The following is a 27,210-nucleotide window of genomic DNA, read 5'->3' as shown; positions in this document are numbered from 1 at the left end:
TAAAACTAAAATGTGACACAATATATTTTATACAAAAAAAAAACAAAACAAAATACGTATTTGCAAAACTAGTTCTTTAATCTTTCGATTTTTTCAATGCCATCATAGAGGTCATTGGCGAATACTTCAGGTTTTTCGAAAGCAGAAAAATGTCCTCCGTCTATATCAGTAAAGTGAACACAATTTACAAAAATATCTTCGATAGCACCATCTGGTGAGTAGAAGTCGTACTTGTATCTCGCAACTGCTGTGGGTATTTCAATTGGGTGCCTAAAAACAAGTTTCATCATTACTAGTAAAACAACTATACTTAATTAAATATAAAAAATTACTATACTTAAAAGTTAATAAAAAGTTCTGAGTACAATAAACAAATCATCAATTTCAAAATAAATAACTCATCAGAAGTTGCGGATATCGTTAGAAAAGGAGAAAAAGGACCACTTTAGTAAATGTCAAAAAATGAACACCTGACTCATTTTAAAAATAAAACAATTTCTCAATAGGTAATTTATCATTTACAAGCTTTAATATTTGTATTGGTATGTTGTTCATTAAATTGTTAAGCAAATCTTGTTCCACTTGCATCCAATAGGACTATTGAGACTGTAGCTATTGAGCATCCTATTGAAACTGTAGCTGATTAAGAGATTCAGGGTTTGGTTCGTGTATTTCTAATTCTCTTTGTACCTAAATCCAGGCATGTTTATCTAAACTATAACTAACATCTAGATCTATCTATCTATCCAAAGCACTATTTATATCCAAGTTTCGATATAGGCATCTCTCTGACTTCCTCATTTTTTTTTCTGTCCATAAACATGTTCATCCATCTAAGACCAGCATGTCTCTTCAAATCATCTGTTTAACTCACCTGTGGTTTCCTTTGGGTCGTTTGCGAGACAAGTGGTGCACCTTCACAGTTGTCAAATAATTCAGTATATCTCTACTCTATCCTACTGTCAAAAGCTTTCTCAAAGTCTACAAAATCTGCATATATCAAGATACTATATTCACTTGCTTTTCCAATTATGATTTTTACAGTTAATACGTGGTCACTGATGCTAAATCCCTTTCTGAATCCTGTTTGTTCTCGTATTTAATATCTGTTGTCAACCTGTTAGTAATAATTTTTGTTTCAGACTTTAAAACTTAAAAAAAAGTAAAACTACAAAAAAATTTAAGTCAATTTTTAAAAAGCTTTCCCTTTCGATGCCTAAAATACTGGTATATTAAGCCAGAATGCTTCGCAGAATGAATTTTCAGCTGAATTCTTAATTTGGTCAGACAATCTAGTTGATGATCGTCCTCTTGATCTTCTCCCCGGAACTTTTCCAGAAAGAAAATAATCTCTACAAACTATCGTCACCTCCGCGAACCACGTGACCGAAAAATTGCAGAATACGTTGCAAAAATATTGTGGACAGCTGCCCCGTATAGAAATATTGAGAATACAAGGGCATTTACTAGTCTCATCTTGATATTTTAAGAAATAGATCTGTCTTTCCAAACTTTAGTTAGGCGACTCATCGCATTCTTTGCCATACCAATACGTCTCCGAACTTCTGCTTCACCGTTACCATCGTTAGTTATACTAGATTCATTATAGACAAAACTGTCCACTATCTGATATTCCTGTAACATGTTAGTCAGTTGAATAGTGGGGCATCTGTCGACCACCATTATTTTTGTCTTTATTGATTTTCAGACCAACTTTTTTGCTTTCGTACTCAACTCTTTGCAGGAGATTAAACATTTTTTGCTCGTTTGCTGCTATAAGTGTAGTGTCATCAGCAAATCTTGAACTGGAAATTTTCCTACCAGCCACTGTTACTCCATTGAACCATTCATATAAAGCCATCCTCATGACATGTCTACCACAAATGTTGAATAAGTCAGGTGAGAACACGCATCCTTGTCTAACACATCTCTCGGTCTTGAATTGGTTTGAGAACTTCTGATCTGGTCTTATTGTTGCTACATTGGACTCGTACAGATTTTTAAAAAGTGTCACCAGCTGCACTGGTGTGTCCATTTCTATTAAAATGGACCACAGATTTATCCAGCTTACACAATCAAATGCCTTTTGGTAGTCAACGAAGCATATAGTCATAGGTACTTAAAATGCTCTAGACTTTTCAATGAGTTGTCTCAGGTTCAGGATTTGTTCTTGTATACCTTTACCCTTTACCCTAGATAATTGAAAAGAATGTTGCTCGTGGCCAAGAAGTCCATCTGACGTTCGTAGACCTTAGGAAAGCATATGATAGTATCCCGCTTGATAAATTATGGGAGGCACTGGGGAAAACAAATATAAATATAGAATTGATTGAAGCAGTAAAAACGTTGTACTACCAACAAACAACAAGAATTAAAACAGGAAATCTGATAACACCGGGATTCAAAGTGACTAAAGGACTAAGACAAGGATGCTGTATATCCCCAACATTATTCAAAATATACCTCGAAGAAGCACTCAATAAATGGAAGAAAAAATGTACGAATATGGGCATACCACTAATAGACTTAACTTTGTACACTCTGTGCTTTGCGGATGACCAGGTCATCATCGCACAGGACTCTGAAGACCTTAGTTACATGATGCGAAAACTATTAGAAGAGTTTACAGAGTGGGGTTTGAAAGTGAATATGGAAGAAACTGAGTACATGAGTTTTGGAGGAGATCAACATAACCTTCTCGTAGAGGAAAATCAAGAGATCAAACTATGTGATAACGACAAATACCTAGGAGTAAAGATCACTTAAGACGGAAAATTAGATGCAGCCATTAAGGAACGAAATACACAGGGAAGGAAAGGCATAGCCTTACTAAACAGCGTACTGTGGGATAAAAACATCTCTAAAGACAATAAAAGAAGAATATACAACACCATAATAAAAAGTATCACAACATATGGATGCGAAGTGTGGCCCCTAAAAGACAGATCAGAGAAAATGCTTAGAGCAACAGAAATGGACTTCTGGCGCCGCTTGGCGGGAATCTCCAGACGCGACAGAATAACAAACGAGAGAGTCCGAGAAATCATGGGGGTTACACATAATATTGTTGATGACATCAAAACGACACAACTCAGATGGTACGGACACGTAAGGAGAATGCCGGAGAATAGAATACCAAGACAAATTCTTGAATGGCAATCAAGAGGTAGGCGAAGACCAGGAAGGCCTAGAAGAAGTTGGAGAGAAGGAGTTGATAAAGAAATCAGAGAAAGAGAACTGGAGGACGATCTATGGAACGATAGAATGAGATGGAGATTGGAAATGGGAAGACGTCGAAGAACGTTGTAAACCGAAATTATATATATACCTTTACCCTTTACAAACCCCGCTTGTTCCCGAGTTATTTGGTAATGTAGATAGAATTTTAATCTCTTTTTTATGATATGCAACAAGATTTTACTAGCATGTGTTGTTAGTTACAGTATAGTTGTCACATCTGGAAGTAGTTCGTTTTTGTGTAGCCGGATATACATTGATCTACACCAATCAGATGGCCATTTTCCTAAATTTCAAACAGCGACACAGATAGAATGAATGATATATAATCCATAATTACCTTGTAACTGTAGTATCTCACCTGGTATTGAATCAATGCCTGGGGGTTTATTTCTCTTTAGCGATTTAATTGCATCTTTGACTTCAGCGAGTAAGACAGTAGGTTCTCTATGGTAGTCAGAGGGCCACTAATTTTCTGCTGATACCTCGTTATTTTTATATAGCTCGCCACAGTAGTTTCGCCATGTTTTCAATATTTCGTCAGTATCGGTCTTTAGATTATCTTCCTTATCTATTACAGACCACGTTTGAGATTTAAATTCTCTGGTAAGGAGTTTGATCTTCTAAAATAAATCCCTTGGTTCATTTCGACAGCCATGTTCCTCTATCTCTCTGCGTATTTGAGAGATGTTAACAGCTTTGTCTTTGCGGCAGTCTGCGGGTCTCTGTATTCATCTTTGTTCCGTATCTAGTTTTACGTCCTTTTCTGCGTTGAATCACAGTCCAGGTATTATCGGATATTCACGGCTTATGGCACATGAAAACCGCTGCCTCACAATCTTTTGCAGCCTGCCGTGTCAGATGTGCTTGCGCAACTGAAAATCTTAACACCCGACCTTAGCCAGAAAATCACACTAACTTTGTTTAAAGCTTTTGTTAAAACATGACCCAATGTATTGTCAAACTATATATGCACTGTTCAAAAGGCAGAGCAGGGACAAGAATAAATGATGACACCTATGAAAAACCTATGTTCATAATATAGATTATATACTAAAAATTTCAAAAGTTTCAGTTTTAAATGAAGTAGCGTGATGTTTACTTTCCTGTTGAAGTTATGACTATCGAGTAAAGGGAATCATGCCAGTTTTAAAAATCATAGTGTTCTATATTTATTTTAAAAATCGGCCTGTCCGAGTAATTTGCTTGGTTAAATTTAAAATAAATTAAAAGTATGTATAAAAAATAATCAATAAATAGTAATACTTACTGGAGGATACCTTTAGCATTATTGGCTTTATTAAAAGTTTCTGAGTATAATCTAAAAGAAGTAGTAGCAGCACTATTAAGCCAATAGAACATGATGTTGTCCAATAAAGAGTCGTAGGTGTAACTGTCCGAAAGGCCACCTTCTACTAGTAAGGCTGTTTGATGGTTTGTAGCAGTCACAAATTTTTCTAAAATATATGCCGCCAAACCAATCGGAGACTCATTCATAGCAACACCTAAAAATAAAAATAATATAACTATTAATAGAACAATAAAGACAATATTTCTCCCCAACAAAAACTTTCATCTCTTGTCCGATCAATCAAAAACAACATTCTAAATGAGCGACATGGAGTTTATGAAATTCCCTGTGCAGATTGCTCCCGACCTTATATAGGCCAAACAAATCGTAGAATCCAAAATAGGATTTCTGAACATTCCATTTCTATTCGCAATTCCGATGTAATTTCAGCTCTAGATCAACAGCATCTTTATACAGGTCACAAAATTGATTAAAAAAAGTTCATAACCATAGCCCCCATCTGCTTCTATAAACCAAGAAATATCCGAGAAGCTATAAAAATTGAAAAAAGGTAGTTAAAGTTTCAGGAGGATGACCTGGAGCGTTGTCGATAATTTTAAATGGAATTTGATTAGATTAACTTTTAACTTCAGGTATGAAATAATGACCAAATCAATCCTCAAAAAGGGAAGTTGTCACCCAAACTTTACGATTGGACGTTCAAATTACAGGCAAGCCAGATTTAGATTTATTTTTTACTGCTCTTGGTTTTCTGAGCGATAAACTCAAAAGTGGTTTTAATTTGCAATCACCAGCTGCACTTGACCCCACCACTACTGTCAATCCATCTTTGGCAGCCTTAAAACCTGGAAAGGTTTTTTCTACACGTGCGTTGAAAGTTCTCTTAGGCATCTTCTTGGCCAAAACATGCCAGTCTCATCTACATTAAATATTGTTTGTTTGGTGTAACTACAGCGACTTTTTAATCGGCTAAACCAACCATTACTAGCTTTAAACTGTTCATCCTTAGCGATTTCTCCAGTATCCTCTTTCAATCTCTCAAAAATTAGCTCAGCTTGGAAGCACACTGTATTCGTATTCTGATCAATAGGATAATTTTTCACATTTACCTCATTACCACACTATAATTTTAACATTGTTTCCATTTCGGCGATAAAACCATGACGTTTACGTGCGATGGTGCAATTTAAAGATTGTACACTTTTCACAGCTTCGAGAATTTTTTCCTTACCCTTTATAATTATTCTAACCGTTAATTCCGATAAATCAAACTTCTTTAATAGTTCAGAGAATTTCATTTTTGATTTAAAATATGTAATGACGTTAAGTTTACATTCCAAAGATAACGTTTTTATTTTCTTATTTGCTACAAAAGTATCAGTTTTACTTCGTTTGGGTGACATCATTGCTCTTTCAAGTCTTCAGTAGATAGAGAATAAAAATCGCGCTACAAAAGTAACAAACACTCACTTCGCAGATAAAATTGTAGATAAGAAATAGCTAATATAAAATAAATGTGCTGATTTCATGCGAAAAGTCAAAACATATACTTTGGATAAGCAATAATGTGTGGGCGGTAATTCTATCTAATCGAGATAACCAAACGATGAATATTCGATGAATAAGCGTAAGTCTAAGTATTACTGTATATATTGTTAAAGTATTGAACCTTACTTACCTAATGTATCAGGCTTAGTAGCCTGTTCATGAAGATATCCAGTTTCCCTTAATGTTCGTTCGAAGCCCTGCTTGATCGGAAACACTTTTTCCCTGTGTTCTGGACGAACGTACCAGCTGGAAAGAGATGGGAAGAGACCGGCAAAGAATAGTTTTATATAATGCCGAGCACTTGTAACCACCGGGAAATTGCAGTGGAAACCTTCGATTACTTCTGGGTAGAGTACTACCATGTTGCGAAGAATGATGGATCCAAAATCACCGCCTTGTGCGTAAAATTTTTTGAACCCTAAGTGATGCATCATGTTTTTAAAGACCAATGCAATATTGTCTGGACTAAGGCCTGGCCTCACTGCTGGTTTGGAAAAACCAAAACCTTATAACATAAAAAAATAAAGAAATTAGTTTATAATACAATTTTTTTTTAATGCAGACGATATCAAGAATATTATATTAAGTTCTTTTGCTGTGCCATTGAGAAACGCGAGGCAACTTTATGACAAATTAGAAGTTTTTATAAAAAATATCCTACAGATAGCTTGGGAAAATACTTAACTACAGTAACATCTAGAACAAAAGGAAACAACTATTCAAAAGAAATTATAGAACTTATAGTAGAAAAAAAGAAGGTTAAGAAAAAAATGGCAGCAATATAGAGCTTAATAAGACAAAACTAGTCTAAATATTGCTGCACAAAAACTAAAAACACAATATAAAAAATTCAACAATTGGTTCCTTTTTAAGTATTTTAATGCCTGACCAGAACACAGAGTATTTGTTATGAAAGGCAACAAAAAGAATAAAGAGACCAATTATTTATTCTCCTTCTATCAAGTTGGAAAATGGCAATTGGGCTAGAAGTGACGAATAGAAAACAGAACGATTTGTAGATCATTTAGAAAGCACGTTCAAATCCAACGACAATGATAATGAAGAACTAAGATGGGAAGAGCCATTCCAAAGCAAAGAAAGAATAACGTTGACATCCTAAGAAAGCTCCGAGATAATACGATCTCATAACAGGAGAACTATTAAAAAATCTACCAAGAAAAGCCATAGTTAAGCTGACACACTTAATAAATGCTGCTTTTAGATTGAGATATGTTTCCAGACTCTGGAAAGTAGCCGAAGTCATTATAATCGCCAAACCAGGTTACCCTTTCAATGAAATAACATCCTATCGACCAATATCACTCCTTCCGGTGATGTGAAAACTATTTGAAAAACTTCTATTGAAATGATTAAAACCAATAATAGAAAGAAAAAAACTTTTACCAAATCATCAACTTGGTTTCAAAAATAAACATTCCACTATAGAATAACGAATATAATAGGAAAAACATAAGAAGAAAAGAAAATCTGCTCTACGATCTTCTTGGACGTAGCACAGGCGTTTGATAAAGTCTAGGATGAGGGTTTAAACTATAGACTAAGAACGTTCATGCCTAAATAGTATTCATAAATCTTAGAATTATACATTGCGGATAGATATTTCAGAGTAAAACAAGAAGTGTACACCGATTTCAGGGAGATCAAAGCTAGCGTGCCATAATGGAGTGTATTAGGTTCGGTCCTGTTTCTATTGTATACGTGTAACATTTCAGAGCTAGAAAAAAACACTATTGACACCTTCGCGGATGATACAGCCATACTAGCGATAGGAGAAACTAGTGAAGAAGCGGCAGATAAGTTGCAATTATCAGTAAATACAATACATACCTGGATCAGAAAATGGAGAATAAAATTAAATGAGACTAAATCTGTACACATATCACAAATAAAAAAATATCAAATGCAACATTGGCAAAATACTTGGGCATCACCCTAGAGGCGTGGCTGCGCTGAAAATTCCATGTCAAAAACAAAAGAGGTGAGCTTGATATTAGATATAAGAAATTGTATTGACAATATTACCATTGACCATACCATACCAATATTGACCATATTATCCAGATATTTCAAAACAAAGTACTGAGGAATATTGTTGACGCTCCTTGGTATATTCGTAACAGCAACCAAGAAGAGAACCTGGGTATGGAAACTGTTACCGAAATAATCAAGAGAACAGCAGCAAGTCACGAGCTGAGGCTGTATAGTCATGTGAATGTCGAGGCAATCCAGCTTCTTGATAACACTGAACTAAAGAGAAGACTTACAAGGACAAAACTATTTGAGTTAGTGTAAATGTGTAACAGTTTCTTGCAAAAAGCAGAGTATAGTGCTATGATCCGACTTATAGAAGTATTCAAAAACAAGAATCTGGATGTGAGGGATATAACATTGATATCAAATTTATACTACAGCCAACGATCAAATGTGAAAATTAAAAGAGAAGTGTCAGAAGAAGCGGAGATAAGCAGAGGGGTCAGGCAAGGTTGCATACTGTCGCCGTTATTGTTTAATGCTTATTCTAAAGCAATCATACAAGAACCTTTCAAACAGTTCTAAGGCAAGATTAAGAAAAATTCTTTAAAGAAGCAGTATCTTTGAGATTTATTGAAACCTTCTTTATAAGATTATCCTTTTGAATTTGTTTAAGCAAAGTGTAGATCCACAGTTTTCAATACTTTAAATCTCTCTTTTCACATCAAACTTACCTGGAATATGTGGAGCGATAACTTCAAACACAAAGTTTCTTCCCTTTTGCGGTGTTGTTAACAATGGAAACAATTCATAAAACTCCCTTACGGATCCCGGCCACCCATGTAAAATTAAAAGAGGCAGCACTTTAATGTCAGACGAAACTTTTGGTTTAATGTGAACGTAGTGTAAGTCTAATCCCTGGATATTGAGGGTGAACTGTGGATATTGGTTCAAGTACTTCTCCCGTTCTCTCCAGTTGTATTTCGTCCTCCAATAGTCGGTTACCGTCTTGACTAGGTTGGTGTTGATACCGTATTCGTGTACGATTCCTTCGAGAGGGGGAGTGAATGGTCGGTGGTGGTCAAGGCGATATTGAAGATCTTTGAGTACCTATAACGGTAAAAAGATAAAATTAATACTAATATCCATGTCATCATTTTTGGGTGATTTGATATTGAGAAACAATCACTGAAGTAAGATAAAACTGTCAATCGAATTACCAATAGCGGAGAGACATACATGTATCTACTTTCTAACTTAAAATAAATAGATCGCAATTGAATTATATGTACGTTATATCTTGACAATACCAATGACAGAAATTCCATGATCATATAAATTTGCTTGTACTATAATTGTTGATACAGACACCCACTTCTTATCAAAAAAAAATTGTAAAACTGATAGCAATACGTGTTTTAGAAGGTTTTTTTAGAAGTGACAAAAAAATCGACATTTTTATGTTTTGTTTATTTTTAATTTTAGTCACTTTATACCATTCTTGCTTGATAGGTGAGTTAAAGATATTGTCTGTTTACCATGCAACGACAACATTTAACGTTGGATGAGGTGACAAACTCAAGTTGCTGACCAGCTGAGTGTCTCCCAAAGCGTCGTAAGTCGTTTGTGGCGTCGGTTTAGAGACTCAGGGAGTCCAGCCGAGCGGCATCCAGGACGTGGTCGCTCTACAACCGTCGCTCAAGACAAATATTTAAATTTAAATGCCAGAAGGCAGCCAACAATCACAGCACCCGAGCTGATTAATGAATTACAGCTTGCACATAATGTAACAATTAGCAGCAATACTATGAGGAATCGTCTCCATGAAACCAATCATCGTAGTTGGCGATTACTGAGATGTCCACCTTTATCTAGAGGCAATCGCGCTTCAAGATTAACCTGGTGTCAAGAGTTTCAGAATTGGACTGACAATGACAAGGCCACAGTTTTGTTTAGTGACGAGTCTAGATATGGATTTCATCCAGATTCTCCTTTGGACAAGAGTTTGGAGACTACCCAGAAATGGAGAACGATTGCGACATCTTCAAGAAGTGTATGCATGCAGAGGTGGTCATCAATGGTATGGGGCGGAATCATGATTGACGGAAGAACTGACCTCATTTTCCCACGTGTCTTTCTTACAAGTCAGCAATATTTAAACACTATTCTTGAACCTGTTGTGCGCCCGTTTACTTTCGCTGTTGGAGAAAATTTTTACTTTATGCATGATAACACTTGACCACATGTTGCACATATTGTAACAAACTGGCTGGATAAGGAGGGTATTGATGTATTGCCGTGGCCAGCCCAATCACCGGACTTGAATCCCATTGAGCATGTATGGGACATGCTCCAACAAAGAATTACTCCACATATAAGCAATATCTACAATGAGTTTCAATTAAAAGAGCTTCTGAGATAACAATGGACACAACTTCCTCAAGCAGACATTAACAATGTGATTCGGAGCATAAACAGTAGATGTAGAGCTGTATTATGCTTATATTTCGTATTTTTGACATTTTATGGTGGTATGTGAAACATGGGTGATTTGCAATATATTTTTTTTTGCTCCAATTTTTTGTTTTCTTTGCAATTTATGGTTTTTGACATATTAAACAACAATTTAAACTACAAATTTTGTATTACTTTTTTTAAGTTGATTATTGATTATAGATAAAAAAAACGTCTATTTATAAACATATCTCTAGAACTTTTGCGTTGTGTGTAATAGACAGTTGTCCTGATTGACTAGTTGACAAAAATCGTAGTAATTTTGGGTCAAAATTGTAAAAGGTCTTGGTAAATAAAACACACTCTTTTTTGTTTGTGAAGCTTGTCCTTTTCATTGGACCAGGCTTCATTGAATAGTTTGATCTTCGTCGTATTTGATAATATTAAGTAACGATGTTATTTTTTGTAAAAATATAAAAATTCTTTCTTTATTGTTACAGAACCGTTTCTGCATTTTAAATAAAAAATATGATGGCCGCAATGAATATAAAAATTTTCACGATTAATTCCTTCCCCGTACAAAACAAAACAACTCGAGTTAACTCAACATCATGTATATTATTTAAAAGTTTAAAGAAGATGGTCCTGAAGGGAGTTGGCGAGGGCGAGGGGAGAAAATGGAAAATGTTATTCTGACGCTTTCCCGAACGTTTCCCCTGACAGTGTCTGCATGATGATTTTCTCAGCTAATTAGTTTACAAGTTTGTGAATACGCATACTTGTAGAATAAATTCCGTCAAGGATGAGTAAAATCTGGAAGTTATTGTGTTAGTGTGAGTAGCAAACGCGAGGAGTTGACGCAGGAGTCTAAACAGGCCCTCTTTTAATTTTCCTGGAGAAAATTAAGAGAGTACTTGACAAATGCAACGTTCTGTTATTTTTTAAACACGCTATGTACAGACAGGTTAATTTTGCGATGTCAAATATACAATAAAACATTTTTTCTAGTAATAATACACTTGCAGACAAAAATTTACTATGTACTGCGAGTTTGGATAGTTTAGTTTGTATTTATCATATGGCACTTCACACGTTTACATTTAAATTTATATATATTTTGTATAAAACATAATACATATATGTTTACAAACGTACATCTAACTTATTTATATAGTCTATCGACTCTGGAGTCGCCATTAGGAAATCCTCTGACCTGTCATGATAGGCTCATGTTCCGTGATGTGACAGATCGTTTGTAATTGTCCGCAATCACAGCGTGGAGATGGTCATTTTGTGCATCATATAACTGCATATGTCGTGTTGGGTTCTGATCCGGTTCAGCATAGTCCATGTGTTGCGTGGTAAGTCCAAACCTGGTGGTTTTTGTGTGATGCAGGCTAAGCTGCTATTTTATTGTTCCATCCATTTTCGAATCCAAGTGGTCGCTAAGTTAAACTTATTTTCCACAGCAGTCTCTATTGTTTTTATTGACGGTCGTCTGGAGCGTAGACGGTTACCGTTGGCAGCATCTACATCTTGATGAATTTGCAGGATCTCGTTACTAAGTATCTTTCTGTACTCACTAGTGAGGAAGTGTATGCGCCGTAGTTTGGGTGGTAAAATGTGGCTCAGTACTGGGAGCCATTGCGTAGGGGCGGATTTTATAACGCCAGCAATCGTTCTCATTGTATTGTTCAATTAGGTATGTACTTTGTGTATATGTGGGCTGTTAAGCCAGGCTGAAGAGCAGTATTTCGCAGTTGAGAAGAAAAGGCCCAGGGTAGATGATCGCAAGGTGGAAGCCGATGCTCCTCATGTTGTGCCGCATAGCTTCTGGATGACGTTATTTCTGGATTTAAGTTTTTCCGCTGTTTTTGGCAGATGTTTCTTGAAAGATAGAGTTCTGTCAAGAGTCACCCCAAGGTACTTTGGTGTTTTATTGTAGGCGAGTGTGGTGTTTTCGATTTGGATGTTGAGTGTTCTTCCTGCAAGCTTGTTATTTAGATCTTCTTCTTCTGGTTCCTATCCGTTTCGGATGTTGGAAATCATATTGGCAATCATGACCTTGCTCGCTGCGGCTCGAAACAGCTCCGTTGAGGTTTTCTTAAACCATGTTCTTAAATTCCGCAGCCATGATATTCTCCTTCTACCGGGTCCTCGCTTACCTTTGACTTTACCTTGCAATATAGACTGCAGCAGGGAGTAACGGTGCTGATTTCTCATAACGTGTCCCAGATATTGCAATTTTATGCGTTTGATCGTAAACACAATCTCTGGTTCCTTCTTCATTTTTTCTAGAACTTCGTTGTTCGTGATCCTTGATGTCCATGATATTTTCAGCATTCTTCTATAAAGCCACATCTCAAATGCTTCAAGTTATTTAGATGGAAACTGGAAACCTCTGTTTTGGTATCGTTTGGTTGGAGCTTCCATTTACGGAAATACTTTTCCACTGTCTGTTAGTCTGCCGTGAGGATTTCTTCTGTTTCTTCAAATAACTTACACATTGTTGCAAGGATCCAGTCACCGACGTAACCAAACTTCCTTGATCTGGTTTCTAGTATATCAGCAATGTACAGGCTAAAGAAAAATGTAGCTAGGACAGATCCTAGGACATGAGGAGTTTGTATATCATGCCTTCTCTCCAGACTATATCGTAGGCTGCTGTTAGGTCTATGAATGCGGCTGCAGTTTTAAGTTTTGTCTGGAACCCTGCCTCAATAAATGTGGTCAGTGAAAAAACCTGATTTGCACAGCTTCTTTTCGGTCGGAAACCTGCCTGGTCAACCGATATTGATTCAAGTAGTTTTAGACTAAGTCTGTTGTAGATAAGTCGTTCTAATAGCTTAAACGTCGCTAATATAGGGCTATTGGTCTGTAGTTCTTAGGATTGTTATCATTTGGTTTTAATTAAGAATTCAGGATGAATATAGTCAAAACCTGGGGATTTACCTGGCTTTACATCCCTGAGAGCTATAGTGACTTCTTTACAAGTGAAAGGGCGGGAGTATTCCATTTCAGTGGATTGGAGTTTTAAAGTTTTCAGCTCTCGCTTTAGCTCAATTGTGTGTGGCTTGTCTTTCGGGGCCCTAGATGTCGATACCAGATGTGAGGCAATAGTGTTTGGGTTAATTATTATTTTGTTCCTTGTTATGGGAGTTCCGCTTTCTAATTTTCTTAGTAGTGTCTATGATTGCCTACTTGATGTTTGAAAATTAAGACTTTCTACAGTTTCCATCCATTTTGTTGTCTTGCTGCATCTAGGCTTTGGAGCAGTTCGTGTGTGACACACAGGATCATGTATTGTCATAAAATTAAACTAAATAGAAAGAAAAAAGTGTGCTAACTTTTAACCTTTTAATGACGAATAACTGGAAGAACTGCTTCTCAGCGAATAAATTGATAAATTACGGACACCGTTTTACTTCCACTTTTATAAGCAGGCATCTGGAGAAGTTTCATCTCTGATGATCAAGAGATAAATCTGCACAAAAAATAAAACAACTTCTAGCGGGAGAACGAAGATCAAAATTTTTACTTAACTATCAGATGGGCTAAACGGAAATTTATAGTACTTCTCAGTAATCAAAGCATTACTTAACTGACGAAATGCCAGACCAAGTCCTCGACTTCACTCCGTGATGGTGTAAATGGAACTAAAATGAAAAGTTCCGTCGCTGCTTTTCCACCGGCGATACTAATTCTCCTAACCCAGAATCTTGAGTTGCGTCGACTACCTTAGTGGCTTTTGTCAATATAAATAAGCAATTGGATTTTGTTTATTTTACTCGAACATACACTAAAGTGATTCTCTTCGAGAGTTTTTGAGACGCAATTCCTAAATGTTTTTCTTTCGAATATTGGTATTTATGGTCATTATTTCGATTGACCGCTGTCTATCTTTGTAACTTCTTCTTCTTCTGCTTTATTCCATGGTTTAGCATGTACTGTTTCTTTCTTTCGTATTCACTTAGTTACATATTTAGTATTTCTTCTGCAATCAGTTATTTTTTATTTATTCCGTTCATACATTGTTTTCATTTTTCTCCTATTCGTTTATTTTCTTATAGATCTAGTAGATATTTAGTTCTTGTATTACCTACTAATTTCTCCATTTATGTCTTCTAATGTCTTTCAACTGTTCCGAGAAACTCAATTTCGCTAGTTTGGATTTAACATTCTTATAATAGTTATATCGTATAGTACTAGAATAGTTGTATCGTGTATGGCCTTGTTCTTGAAACTTTTGTAACGCTAAGGTAATTAAAATGACTTACTTCAAGTTCAAGTGGATTATCGCTAATTATTATTTGTGTTATTATAAGGTATTTACCTTTAAGCGTCATAAAATTCGTCCTTTTTATCGATGAAATATTTTTACATAACCACTTTCGTGAGACACTTCAGAATAAGGTTCAAAAAGTAATTTTAATTTATGTAAACATTTTTATTAACGAACTCTAAAAATAAAATTTTTCGGCTAGAAAAGAAATATGTGGCTTTATAAGAGGTTAAAGAGTGGAGATAAAGGAATTAATAGATCCAAAATACATCGAAAATGATACATGGATTGACTATCTAAAGAAGTTATATAGAGAATAACAACAAATGAGGTTGTAACCACAAACACTAGAAATTTACATAAGCAAGCACGAAGCACAAAAAACATTTAAAAAATCTGAAGAATAGAAAAGCTACAATAAAGATGGAATACCAAATTAACCCAATACCAAGTTTTTGCTTAGAGTTTAGTCCCGCGGTCTACGATCGTAGACCAAGAGTTTTTTATTGTATAATACCGAATTTTAACAAATTTACCAAATAATGGTTAAAACCATGTTCATTTATGTCTGTACTTTTATATTAGATATGTTTTATTCCTTAGATTTGGTAATTTTGGACAGTGGTAAAATTAAAAATTAGTCTTATACTCTTACTCTCAAAGTAATTTTTGTTTGAGAGTAATAACTAACGGGTTAACGTCGAAGCTCGATAGCTATCAACCGGTAGAGCAGGCAGGATTCCAAAAGGGTAACAGTACAGCGGATCATCTTCTTACAGTCAGAACGCTAATAGAGAAAGCTAATGAAAACCACTTGAACTTATACATTGGTTTCATTGATTATGAAAAGGCATTCGACTCCATAAAGCTTTGGGCAATAGAGAGAGCTATGAACAACTGCAAGATAGACTTCCGATACAGAATACTCATAGATAATATATACAAGAAAGCTACAATGAAAATACAAATAGATGCGAAAACCAAAGCTATACCAATTAACAAAAGAGTTCGCCAGGGAGATGTTATCTCACCAAAGCTATTTACAATTGGACTGGAAGACGTGTTCAAAGACATTAACTGGGCTGATAAAGGAATAAATGTTAATGGAAGAAAACTAAGTCATTGAGATACGCTGATGACATTGTAATATTCGCTACAAGTTTCGAAGAACTACAGACCATGATGACGCAACTATTTCAAGCTTCGGAAACAGTAGGTCTTAAGATGAACTTAAGATAAATGTTGAACGACATAAATTTAGAAACAGTAAGCGAATACATCCACCTGGGACAAATAATGAAAGTTAACAAAGAAAATCAAACTGCCGAAATTACCAGAAGAATAAGGTTAGCATGAGCAGGATTTGGAAAACTGAGTTGGGTCTTAAAAACTACTAAAATATAACAATATTTGAAAACCAGAATTTATGATCAGTGTATCTTCCCTATACTCACGTATGTTTCACAGACGTGGACACTGACCAACTCTAATATGGATAATATTAGGCACAAAGAGTAATGTAAAGATCAATGCTCGGGGTGCGACTTATAGACAAAAAAAAATTAATTAGAAGCAAAACCAAAGTAAAAGACTCAGGAGAATATGCTGCCAAATTTAAGTGGAGCCTCGCACGACACAATGCCCGACTGAAGGATAAAAGGTGGAACCACGAAATACAACAGTGGAGCCCATGGTTAGGAAAGAGAAGCAGAGGAAGACCACAAATGAGATGGGCTGATGACATTAAGAAGACTGGAAGAAAGTGGCGCAAAATAGAAAATACTAAATTGATTTGGGGAATGCCTATGTCCAAAGTTGGATTACTTTAGGCTGAAGAAAGAAAAGGAAGAAAGAATAATTAAAAATAAGTGCGTGCTTTTTTGTGCCTTAATTGGCAAGTAAATGAAAGTGGTCACAAAAATAAACATCATCATCATCATATAACGGGGGTCCTACGGCGATTGCCGCTTCCCGCATTTCAGCCTCCATCTTTTCCTATCTCTCCAATCTCCCTCTTCTAAGCCTCTAGATTGCATTGTTTTTGTAATTTCTCTTCTCCAGGAATTTGGTGGTCTTTCCCTTTTCCTTCTTTCTGGCGGAACATACATTAAGGCTTTCTTTGGCCACCGCTCCTCCTTCATTCTCATCACGTGACCATACCATTGTAATTGCCTTCCTTGTATTCTATCTGAAAGAGTATCTCTAATTCCTGTACGGTTTCGTATTTCCTCATTCCTGATTCTTTCCATTCTCGATACTCGACATGACCTTCTAAGATAATCCATTTCCACAACGTCTACTTTATCTCGTTCATTCTTTGTCATCGTCCAACATTCAGCACCATATGTGGTAATTGGTTCTACAATTGCTCTGTATACGCGAAATTTGGTATGCATCTTTATTTTATTAGACCACAGTAATGAATTCAGTATTCGGATGCATTTTTTCCCTTGGGTTATTCGGTTTTGTACATCTATCTTAACTCTGCCATCTGCTGATATGATGCTTCCTAGATATTTATACTGGTTGCAGCCTTTTATAACTGCGTTTTCAAGCCTCAGATCTGTGATATTTCCTCCAATTTTTAAATATTCTGTTTTGCTTATGTTTACAGTAAGCCCCCATTTGGCATATTCCTCAAATAATTTTTGATTCATATAATTTATATCTTCCTCATCGGTTGCAACCACCACCTGATCATCTGCAAATAACAATGTATACAGAGTTTCTTGTCCTACTTCGATGCCCATAAATCTACATTTATTTCTCCAATTCCTCAATGCTTCTTGGACGTATATTTTAAAGAGTGTCGGTGACAAACAGCATCCTTGCTTTAGGCCTTTAGTGACTTTAAATTCATTTGAGGTTCTGGTTCCAATTTTTAAACAACTAACTGCATTTTCGTACAATTTATATATCGCTCCGATATACGTCGAATCCAATCCGGACCTTTCGAGGACCTCAAACATTTTCTTTAACGAGACACTATCATATGCTTTCTCAAGGTCTATAAATACCAAATGGGTCTCTCTACTTCTTTCGACACGTTTTTCAATTATTTGTCGTAGGATAAATATATTATCAAGGCAGGATCTCCCGGTACGAAAGCCGCTTTGTTCTTCAATATCTTGTATCTGTCTTTCAACCCTCTTCTTTAATATTCTGCCGTACAACCGGCCCACAGAGCTCGTCACACTAATACCTCTATAATTGGAACAGTCTCTTTTATTCCCTCTCTTATATATGGAGCTTATATATGATTTATTCCAATTTTTAGGAATTTCCTGGTCTCCACACATACATTTATTGAAAAGGTCTACTATTAATTCTAAAAGTGCAGTTGGCCCACATTTAACCAGCTCTATGGGAATGTCTCCAGGCCCTGCGGCTTTTCCGTTTTTAACCTCTTTTAAGGTTTCCGTCAATTCAGATAATGTTATTATAGGGATTTCCTGTCTTTCGTCTCTGTTGTCTATTAATTCCCTTATCTTTTCCCATCTGTACTCTACTCTATCCTCTTTAAGCAGTTTCGTATAATATTCTTCCCATTCATTTAACTTTATGAGAGAAATGTTGTCTTCACTTTTCTTATTTTTCCTAAACTGCTTTAATGTTTTCCAAGCTTGTGCCACTTTTGTTCCACCCATAAATCTGTCCAGTTCATCACACTTAGCCTCCCAGTTTATATTTTTCGCCTTATCCACGTCCTTTTTAACTTCTCTATTCCATTTAGCGTATATTTCTCTGTCTTGAGAGTCTTTGGATTGAAGCCATGTGTGATATGCTTGTTTTTCCTTGAGAACTTTTTCTTCTAGTTCCGTTGACAACCATTCAGGTTTACCTTTTTTCCGATTTTCAACTTTTCCCAGTGCTTCATTTGCCGCTTCATGAATATATTTTTTAATCACCTCATACAGACTTTCAGGGTCTAAGTCCTTTGTTTCTATATTTTTTATTTTCTGAGCTATTCTTATTTTATATAAGAACTTTCGAATCTTGTTTAAAGCTTTCCAGGTTATATTTTATGTTTTCTATGGTTGTTCCTATGTCTGTTACTTCATCATTTTTGTGACTTGATTGTTCTCTCTTAAATGTCACCATTACTTTTGCAATAATCATATGGTGGTCAAAATTTAGTAATAAACACAAATAAAATACTAGAAGAATGGAAGACAGGGGAGCAAATCTTTTTATTCAAAAAAGGTGATATGAACAACCAGAAAATTAACAGAAGTATCAATTTGCTAAATTCTACCCTGAAACTTAAACTAAATATCTGCAAGAACGAATAAATCAGCTCAAGCAGTTGAGCAACAAGATAGCTTTAACAGAATAACTCAAAGATTTCATACAGGAGAAAACGAATTTAACATGGCGATTTCAACTCAGAAAACTAAAACAATAGTAGTCAGTAAAGAACCAAGGAAATAAAGTACCTATGAATTACACTGTCCAACGATGGAGACGTTGAAAAAGAAGTGAGAGATCAAGAACAATGTAAATATTGTATTTATGTCAATAATGCTTAGTGATAGTTAATGGATACTGTAGAAAACTTGTCTAACTTATCTGACATAAGAGAACAAAAGAATTCAAATTATATATCAACCTTCTAGAAATAAATAAATTGCCAGGTCTTAAATTTAAATCTAGACTCTGCCCCAGAAGTTCGTCCAGTATTTTATTTATTTACAGTTTAATTAAGCGGGATTAACGACTTAACAGGGACACCGAAAGGGCCCGAATTCTAATTACGATTAGGCTCACGCAAAATGAGATTTTAGTGATATCTACTTCAAAATCGCATATGTCGCAACACTCTTAGGGTAGTGATAAACCCTCTATGACCTGGCAACGGGGATGACTCATTTGGATACTGTATCTCTGCGATAGCTTGAAAATAATCTGATATAAGTGGGAAACACCTGCGACGCCGTTAGATACTGGAATAGATACTTGAAACTATCTTAAAATTTTCGGTTTACAATGTTAAAACTAAGATTTCTTAGTTACAAATTTCTTATACATAGAATGAAGGATTATAGCATACGTTCAATTCCTAACCGATCAAAACAATTTGTTAAAAAAAAATTTAAATTGACGAAAGCAAGACCTGAAGTTATAACTATTTATTTATTTATTTTCAACGGGTTGCTGCCCAATAAGATTAACAATGTTTACAACGTATACAATACAGTGTGGCGCACCGAAAACGAAACAGAGGCATTTACTGGCAGATGATCGGACCCGTCGATTTTGTTTTCGAGGGGGACACAAAATTGGCATAAAATCACTTTAACATTTGCAGCCCCTTAAGCGGGGGTGGCATCATCCCTAAAATCTTAAATGAAAAGGGGGGTCGAATGATCCATTATTTGAACGGTCTTTCAACTACCTTTATAATGATGTAAAATTCATGTATTCAATTCAGTAGTTTTGGAGATTTATTGATTTAAAGTTTAAAGTAGACTTTAATAGGTACATCAAATTAGTTTGTACTTCTTTCAGAAGAAATTTGAGTAAAAGCATTTTCTTGATAAGTAAATGCTTTTATTTACTACGCCCATGGTTTATTAATAATAAAAATAGCAATTGAAGTGTCCTTTGTGACAAAAAAAGTTGTTTCTTGAAGAAAGATAAGTAGAGAATGCCACGTACTTATTTTAAATAGGAAATAGTACATTAGTTTGCGATTGATTTGACCAATCTTTGTTGTTAAAATATCATTTATTGCTTTATACATAAATTAACCATGGTATATTCCACGGCAGAAAGGGTTGAAATTATTGAAATATTTTTCGGAAATAATCAGTGCGCTAATAAAACAGCACAAATTTTTAATGAGCGACATGAGAACAATAATGTGCACCGAAAATATGTTCTAGAACTTGTAGCTAAATTTCGGGAAACTGGATCAGTCGCCAATAAAAAACGTAATATTGAAAATCCTATAAGGAACGAAGCAACAGAAGTGGGGGTTTTAGGGCAAGTTATTGTAGATCCTACATTAAGTACCCGCAAATTGCAAACTTCGTGTGGTGTTATTCGACGTACTATCCAACGGATTCTAAAGGCCCATAATTTTCATCCGTATAAAATTCACCTTGTACAAGAACTTAATGAAGACGATTTTGATAAGCGATTAGAATTTTGTGAAGTTATGAGTGAACGAATTACAAACGATGAACAATTTTTATTTAACATTTGCTTTTCCGACGAATGTTCCTTTTTTTTAAATGGCGAAGTAAATCGTCATAATTGTCTGGCATTTTTGGCGATCATTTGGTTGGTCCTTTTTTCTTACCTGGAAATTTGACTGGTGAAATGTATTTGGAATTACTGCAAAATGCCATAGATCCTGCGCTAACAGATATAATTGAAAATCAGAATGATGGTCGATACGTTGAGAATATGTTGATGTTTCAACAGGATGGTGCCCCACCACATTACGCATTAAGAGTTCGGCATTATTTAGATCAGACCTTTCCAGGTCAATGGATTGGTAGAAGAGGTGCCGTTGAATGGCCCCCAAGATCGCCAGATTTATCACCTTTGGATTTCTTTTTGTGGGGTTACTTAAAAAGCAAAATCTATGCTACTCAGCCAACATCCTTAGAAGATTTACGACAAAGAATTGTGAATGAGTGCCATCAAATTACTCCTCAAATATTGCAAAATGTCCGGCAACGTTTTCAGCAAAATCTTTATTATTGCATGGAAAGTAATGGTGGTCATTTTCAACATTTACTCGGCTGACAGGTCAGTTCATTCTTTATTTTTTAACAACTTTGCTGCTATGTATTTAAATTTTAAATCAATAAATCTCCAAAACTACTGAATTGAAGTACATAAATTTTACATCATTGTAAAGGGAGTTGAAAGACCTTTTAAATGATGGATCATTCGACCCCCCTTTCCATTTAAGATTTTAGGGATGGTGCCACCCCCGCTTAGGGGGCTGCAAATGTTAATGTGATTTTATGCCAATTTTGTTTCCCCCTCGATAACAAAATCGACAGGTCCAAGCGTTTTTTTTTTAAAAGGAATCATCTGCCAGTAAATGCATCTGTTTCGTTTTCGGTGCGCCACCCTGTATATCAAAATAAAGTATAAATATTACAAACTTCATTAAAATTATGCTTAACTATTCACAGCCACTCAAATAAACATATGCCTGAGATCAGAAATGAATTCGGCCTTCGGTTCAAGAAAATCTAGATCTGGGTGAATATTTGCCCATCTAAGTGTACCAGATAAAACATAACAAAGGATGTTACAAAGGAAAGAGGAACATAAAAAAGTTCCAGGACCAGGAACTTATTCACATCCAATTCTGATAGTTGTAAATAAATATCATATACAGTGACGAGTGCCTTAAGAACCGGCAAAGTAACGCAAAAGATAGAAAACATAACACGTTGTGAAATAAAAAGAGATGAAAGTAGTAGAGGTGGGAAATTATCGATAGAAACCTCTAATTTACATTAAATTACATTAGGACTATCGATAGTTTCCCACCTTTAGACGTTAGCTTGGTTGTTCACCGAAATTTTTTTTATGATGTTACCTCCGTTTTGAGTCCTTAAAATGTGCGAGTAACAGTGTCGGAATAGGGTCCTGGTTTAACCCCAAACCCCCCTGTGTGCGCCACTGGATGATGCACAAACATAGGTACATCGTTTTATTTTTATTAAAATAAGTTTTAAACTTTAAAATGTTTATTTAAAATAAATTTCAATATACAAATACATTTTGTATAACATTTTGTTAAAATAACTTTATATAAAAAAACAAAAGCTGATATAACCGTATAAAAACAACATGTATTAACGGCATAAACTTTTTTGATTTCGTTTTTAATTATGAACTTGTTTTATGTTTCATTAGTTTTCCCACTTTTAATTAAATTGATCAGTTAAAATTCTGTGATGCGCAATTTTATAGTCCCGTTCTGTATTTCTATTTTTAACACTGAACGTAAAAATAACCTTCAAACTGAGATGAATTGCTCGTCACAAGGTTGTGAATTTTTTTAAATAACTGATTTCTTGTACCATTTTTCGGAGAGTCATCTAATGTGTGGTCATAGTTCAATGTTATAAGTTATAATAAATACCTGTTTTACTTTTGTTTATATATTACGTTTACGGATATAGTAATAGCTCTTTAACAATGATGGAACAAAATAGCAAATCACTATTAAATAATAGTCATGATGAGATTGAATTGTTTAAGTCTTAATGTTCTACTGATAAAAATCCAGACATCTTTATATGCGTGATTTTTTACTTTTTGTTTGTAAAAGTAGTATTTTTTTTTAAAAACCTTTACAAATACCAATAACGTATTTAGAGTGAATAACCATTTAATAGCAAGATTTGGGAAATCATGAATTAGTAACTGTATTAAATCCAAAAAAATATATAATTTACTTGTTAATCTAAAGAGGAAATAAATGACTTGTATTATATCAGAAGAATAAACGCCAAACTATGTAATAAATCTTCTGTATAATAGAAAAGTTCCCTTAAATATCATAAAAAACTATTGAAAACATCTACCAAAACAACAAAATGAGACAACTTACAGAATCTATAGACATAGGCAGCGGAATAAGACATCTAATGCTCTTTAATTCATTAATTAGGAATAAATCATAAAAAAAAACAAGTTATGTCAAATATTCCATAGCGCTAACATTCCCCAAAAATACATCACACTAGTACAACCACCAATTGACTCTGAGAACTTTTTAAAAGTCAAAGGATTCAAGCAAGGAGACCGGCTTGGACTGACACTATTTAACCTAACTATTGAATATGTGACGAGACAGCTCAATATAGGTAGAGATAATAAATAAATCAATACAGACTGCCGCCGATGCCGATGACATCAGAATTAGGTCTCGCAGAATAGAAAAGGCGGCAGAAATATATTCACAATTAAAAACAAAGGCAAAAGAGACCGGACTAAAAATAAATATTCAAAAGACAACAAAGAAAAGCTAACACAGGTAAGAGCCACGGGAAACAGAAGCACAGTTGAATTAAAGAACATATTGAAAACTGTAGAAACTGTCACACATTTGGTAATTGCAATAAACACGAAGGGAACTATGAATTCAAAAAAGAAAAGAAGTGAAGCAAAGCTTATTTTTCACTCGCCCATGTATTCCGCATTAAAAATACATACTGGAGATCAAAAATGTTTAATTAAATATTCATCTCCATCTTCATAGCTGGTTACTGCTTCAACTTGTAAGTACAATAAATTTTGGAGACGGCTATCGCTGTATTCCCGTTCTCCTCCGCCAATCCTCCCGGTCCAAGGCATGCTCCTCCTCCAAACCTCTCGATTCCATCGCTCTTCTAATTCCTTCATTCCATGAGCGTCGAGGTCTATTTCTTTTTCTTCTTCCATCTGTGAAGTTTTTGGGGCCAACGTTCGTCAGGCATTTTCAATAGGTGTAAAAACTATTTTAAACCTCTTCTTTCTATTCTGTCAATGACCGTTTCTGTAGTAATCATGTTATGTCTTATAGATTCTTTGGTCTTTCTTTCCAGCCTTGATGTTCTAGCACTTCTTCTCAGATAATCCATTTCAACTGCCAACAATCTTCTCTTCAGGTCTACATTAATTGTCCATACTTTAGAGCCATAACAAAGAACTGATTCAGCCATGGTTTGCCCTATTCTTTTTTTGTTCCTTTTGGAAATGTTGCGATCTCACATAAGAAGTTCAGACATCCTACAATTTTACGTCCCTGATTAATTCAGTGTTTAATTTCGGTTTCTCCCAAGCCGTTCTTAATAATGAGTGCACCTATATATTTAAATTTTTCCACTTGTTTGATTTCCATGTCCTCGTCTATCAACACTTCAAATCTTGAATCTAAATTGGTAACTACATATTCTGTTTTCTTCATGCTGACCATTTTACATATTCTCTGTATATACGCTTTATCATAAATTTTAGATCATAAGAATCTTGAGCTAGGACGACTTGGTCATCCGCAAAGTTCAGGGAGAACAGTACATCTTTTCCTATGGGGATTCCCATTCCCTGGCAGTGGTTTTTCCAATTTTGGAGGACTGCCTCAATATATAAATTAAACAGTAAGGGTGACATACTGCATCCTTGTCTTAGTCCTTTAGTTACTTTTATTGGCTCTGATAGTCTATTTCCGATTTTTAGGTAAGTAGTGTTATCCCTGTATACTTCTGTGGTTATTCTGTGAAAATTATTCTTATAAAGAAAACACAAAAGATAAGAGTAACGTTCTTTCTCTTCCTTTCTATATCTTTCTCTCGCTCTCTTGTAGATTCACAACCTCTGGTGGGTCTTTGCTGCCTTTATGATTTGTTTTCATCTACTGCTACACCTCATATATATCTTCTCTCCAATCTTGTAAGCATTTAAATTTTTTCAAATTGCTTTCTCTATGTAGGATAGTTTAAGGATCTCTTACCGACTGCCCACCTAAACCTAAAGGGTTTCATTTAATTGATTACGCTTGATTGTTTGTGGATGCTTTCCAATTCAATATTCTGCAATTTATTCTGACAATTGTCCATATATTTTTGTCAGAAAGTGGCACTTAGATCATAGAATTATTTTAAACATTCAAAATTTTATATGCCTATATTTATATTTTGCCCTATTTTGTCGGAACTTGCTCTAACTTGATGTGCATATATTTTATTTTTGTATTCATTGATCTTCTTTCTATTCTCACATATAAGACAACTTTGTGTTTATGGTACCACTTCCTAAAGTGGCTACGTCACGGGTTGTTTCTACTCTAAAATCATTTTCGTGCTCACCGATCCAAAAACACCTCCAGCTGTATGTTGGCAATAGCTATTCGCCTGGTTTTAAACCACTCTTAATTCATAATTTACCTAGAGATATTTTTCTTTAATCTGATCTTAGCCAGATACCAAATGAATTGTTAAAATATGGTGGAACTGCTCAGACACAGAGGGGCCAACATCGATTCAGACCATAGGCTAGTGATTATAAATTGTATAATAAAAATAACGAGTATGAAAGGGGAAAAGCACAGAGAAAATGGAACGTAGTTAAATTGGAAAAGAAATAAGTAGGAAGAAGATTTGCACAAGAAGTAGATACAGATATGCAGTTCAAAGAACAACTCTTATTGGCCTAATTCAACAAAGAAAGAAGTAGGAAGAAGATTTGCACAAGAAGTAAATACAGATATGCAGTTCAAAGAACAACTCTTATTGGCCTAATTCAACAAAGAAAGAAGTAGGAAGAAGACTTGCACAAGAAGTAAATACAGATATGCAGTTCAAAGAACAACTCTTATTGGCCTAATTCAACAAAGAACGAAGTATGAAGAAGATTTGCACAAGAAGTAAATACAGATATGCAGTTCAAAGAACAAGTCTTATTGGCCTAATTCCACAAAGAAAAGATGTCCTTAGTGAAGCAAGGATATAGCAAAAAATGATGTCTATGAATAAATAAAAAAATAATTAAAGAATTAAAAAAAGAAGAAACAGGTTAAATAAAAAAAAGAGTGACAAGAGTGCAAAACAAAAGTTAGAAAACAATAACAAAATTATTTTAATAACTTTGCGGTACTTTTGCTTCATAATTTTTACTTTTAAATAAAAATAGTCACTTGGGTATTATGTAACGTTAAGGTGGGGGAGGGGGTACCGAAAAACGTTAGTATGCGTTACATAAGAAGAGAAAGGGTTAGAAATCTTCAAAAACTGAGTCTTAGTACCTGAACGCTCCGTTAAACTTTCTTGAAAACGATTTCCGAAGTGAAAATCGAAAACTCAAATCACAACTAAAATGTATATGTATACCTAATTTTCATTACAGTGAATTGTGGCTTAATCTCGTATAAACATAATATTTATCTCACTAGAAACAGTTGCATTACGTTGTTTATTTATTATACCTAACTGTTGTTTTTATTTAGTTCGTTATCGACGCGCTCTATTAATCTAGTAATCTAGTCTCACTTTTTTCGCTACAAATTTGTTTTCAATTTTAAAGTAATTAACAGTTAAACGGAACAAATAATTAAAAAAGCGGGTGTTTGTAAACTATTTTTATAGTAGATAAGATTTAGTAAATATGTCACTTACCTCATCGGATACATTGATAGTGAAGGGTTTAACTTCCGGTTTGATAGATCCAGGAGCGCCGGGACCCCACCATTTCTCTTCTAGTTTTTGCGGTAGCGGCGGAGGTTCCATGAGTTTTTTGAACTTCTTGTATGCGATATACGCAATCACAGAGAATAACGTTAATATGAGCAACATGATTGAACAGTGAAATAATACTGGCGGCACTCTAAATATTGCGGTTATGATCGACCGGTATTCATATTCTTAATGACGGG

At 35.0% G+C, this 27,210-nt stretch overlaps 1 protein-coding gene across 1 annotated transcript; it reads right to left on the bottom strand.

The window, feature by feature from the left end:
• Positions 1-27,210, bottom strand: LOC140444344 (juvenile hormone epoxide hydrolase 1-like). The gene is made up of 5 exons (XM_072536095.1): positions 26,954-27,210; positions 8,824-9,199; positions 6,228-6,602; positions 4,508-4,742; positions 1-270 (listed from the first exon to the last, which is right to left on the bottom strand). Exons 1-5 carry the CDS (start codon positions 27,128-27,130, stop codon positions 69-71), a joined length of 1,365 nt encoding a protein of 454 aa, XP_072392196.1. The 5' UTR covers positions 27,131-27,210; the 3' UTR covers positions 1-68.

Source organism: Diabrotica undecimpunctata, chromosome 1, assembly GCF_040954645.1.
Source record: "Diabrotica undecimpunctata isolate CICGRU chromosome 1, icDiaUnde3, whole genome shotgun sequence".
Lineage (NCBI taxonomy): Eukaryota > Metazoa > Arthropoda > Insecta > Coleoptera > Chrysomelidae > Diabrotica > Diabrotica undecimpunctata.
The sequence above is the reverse complement of the archived record's forward strand: the minus strand, read 5'-3'. Positions and strand labels throughout refer to the sequence as shown.

Bases quoted from the DNA above. Each gene is read 5' to 3' on its own strand.
- LOC140444344 (XM_072536095.1), bottom strand. From the start codon at position 27,130: ATGTTGCTCATATTAACGTTATTCTCTGTGATTGCGTATATCGCATAC. The intron at 9,200-26,953 runs GTAAGTGACATA...TTACCGTTATAG, and splicing joins CTATCAATGTATCCGATGAG to GTACTCAAAGATCTTCAATA. The intron at 271-4,507 runs GTAAGTATTACT...ACTTGTTTTTAG, and splicing joins AATGCTAAAGGTATCCTCCA to GCACCCAATTGAAATACCCA.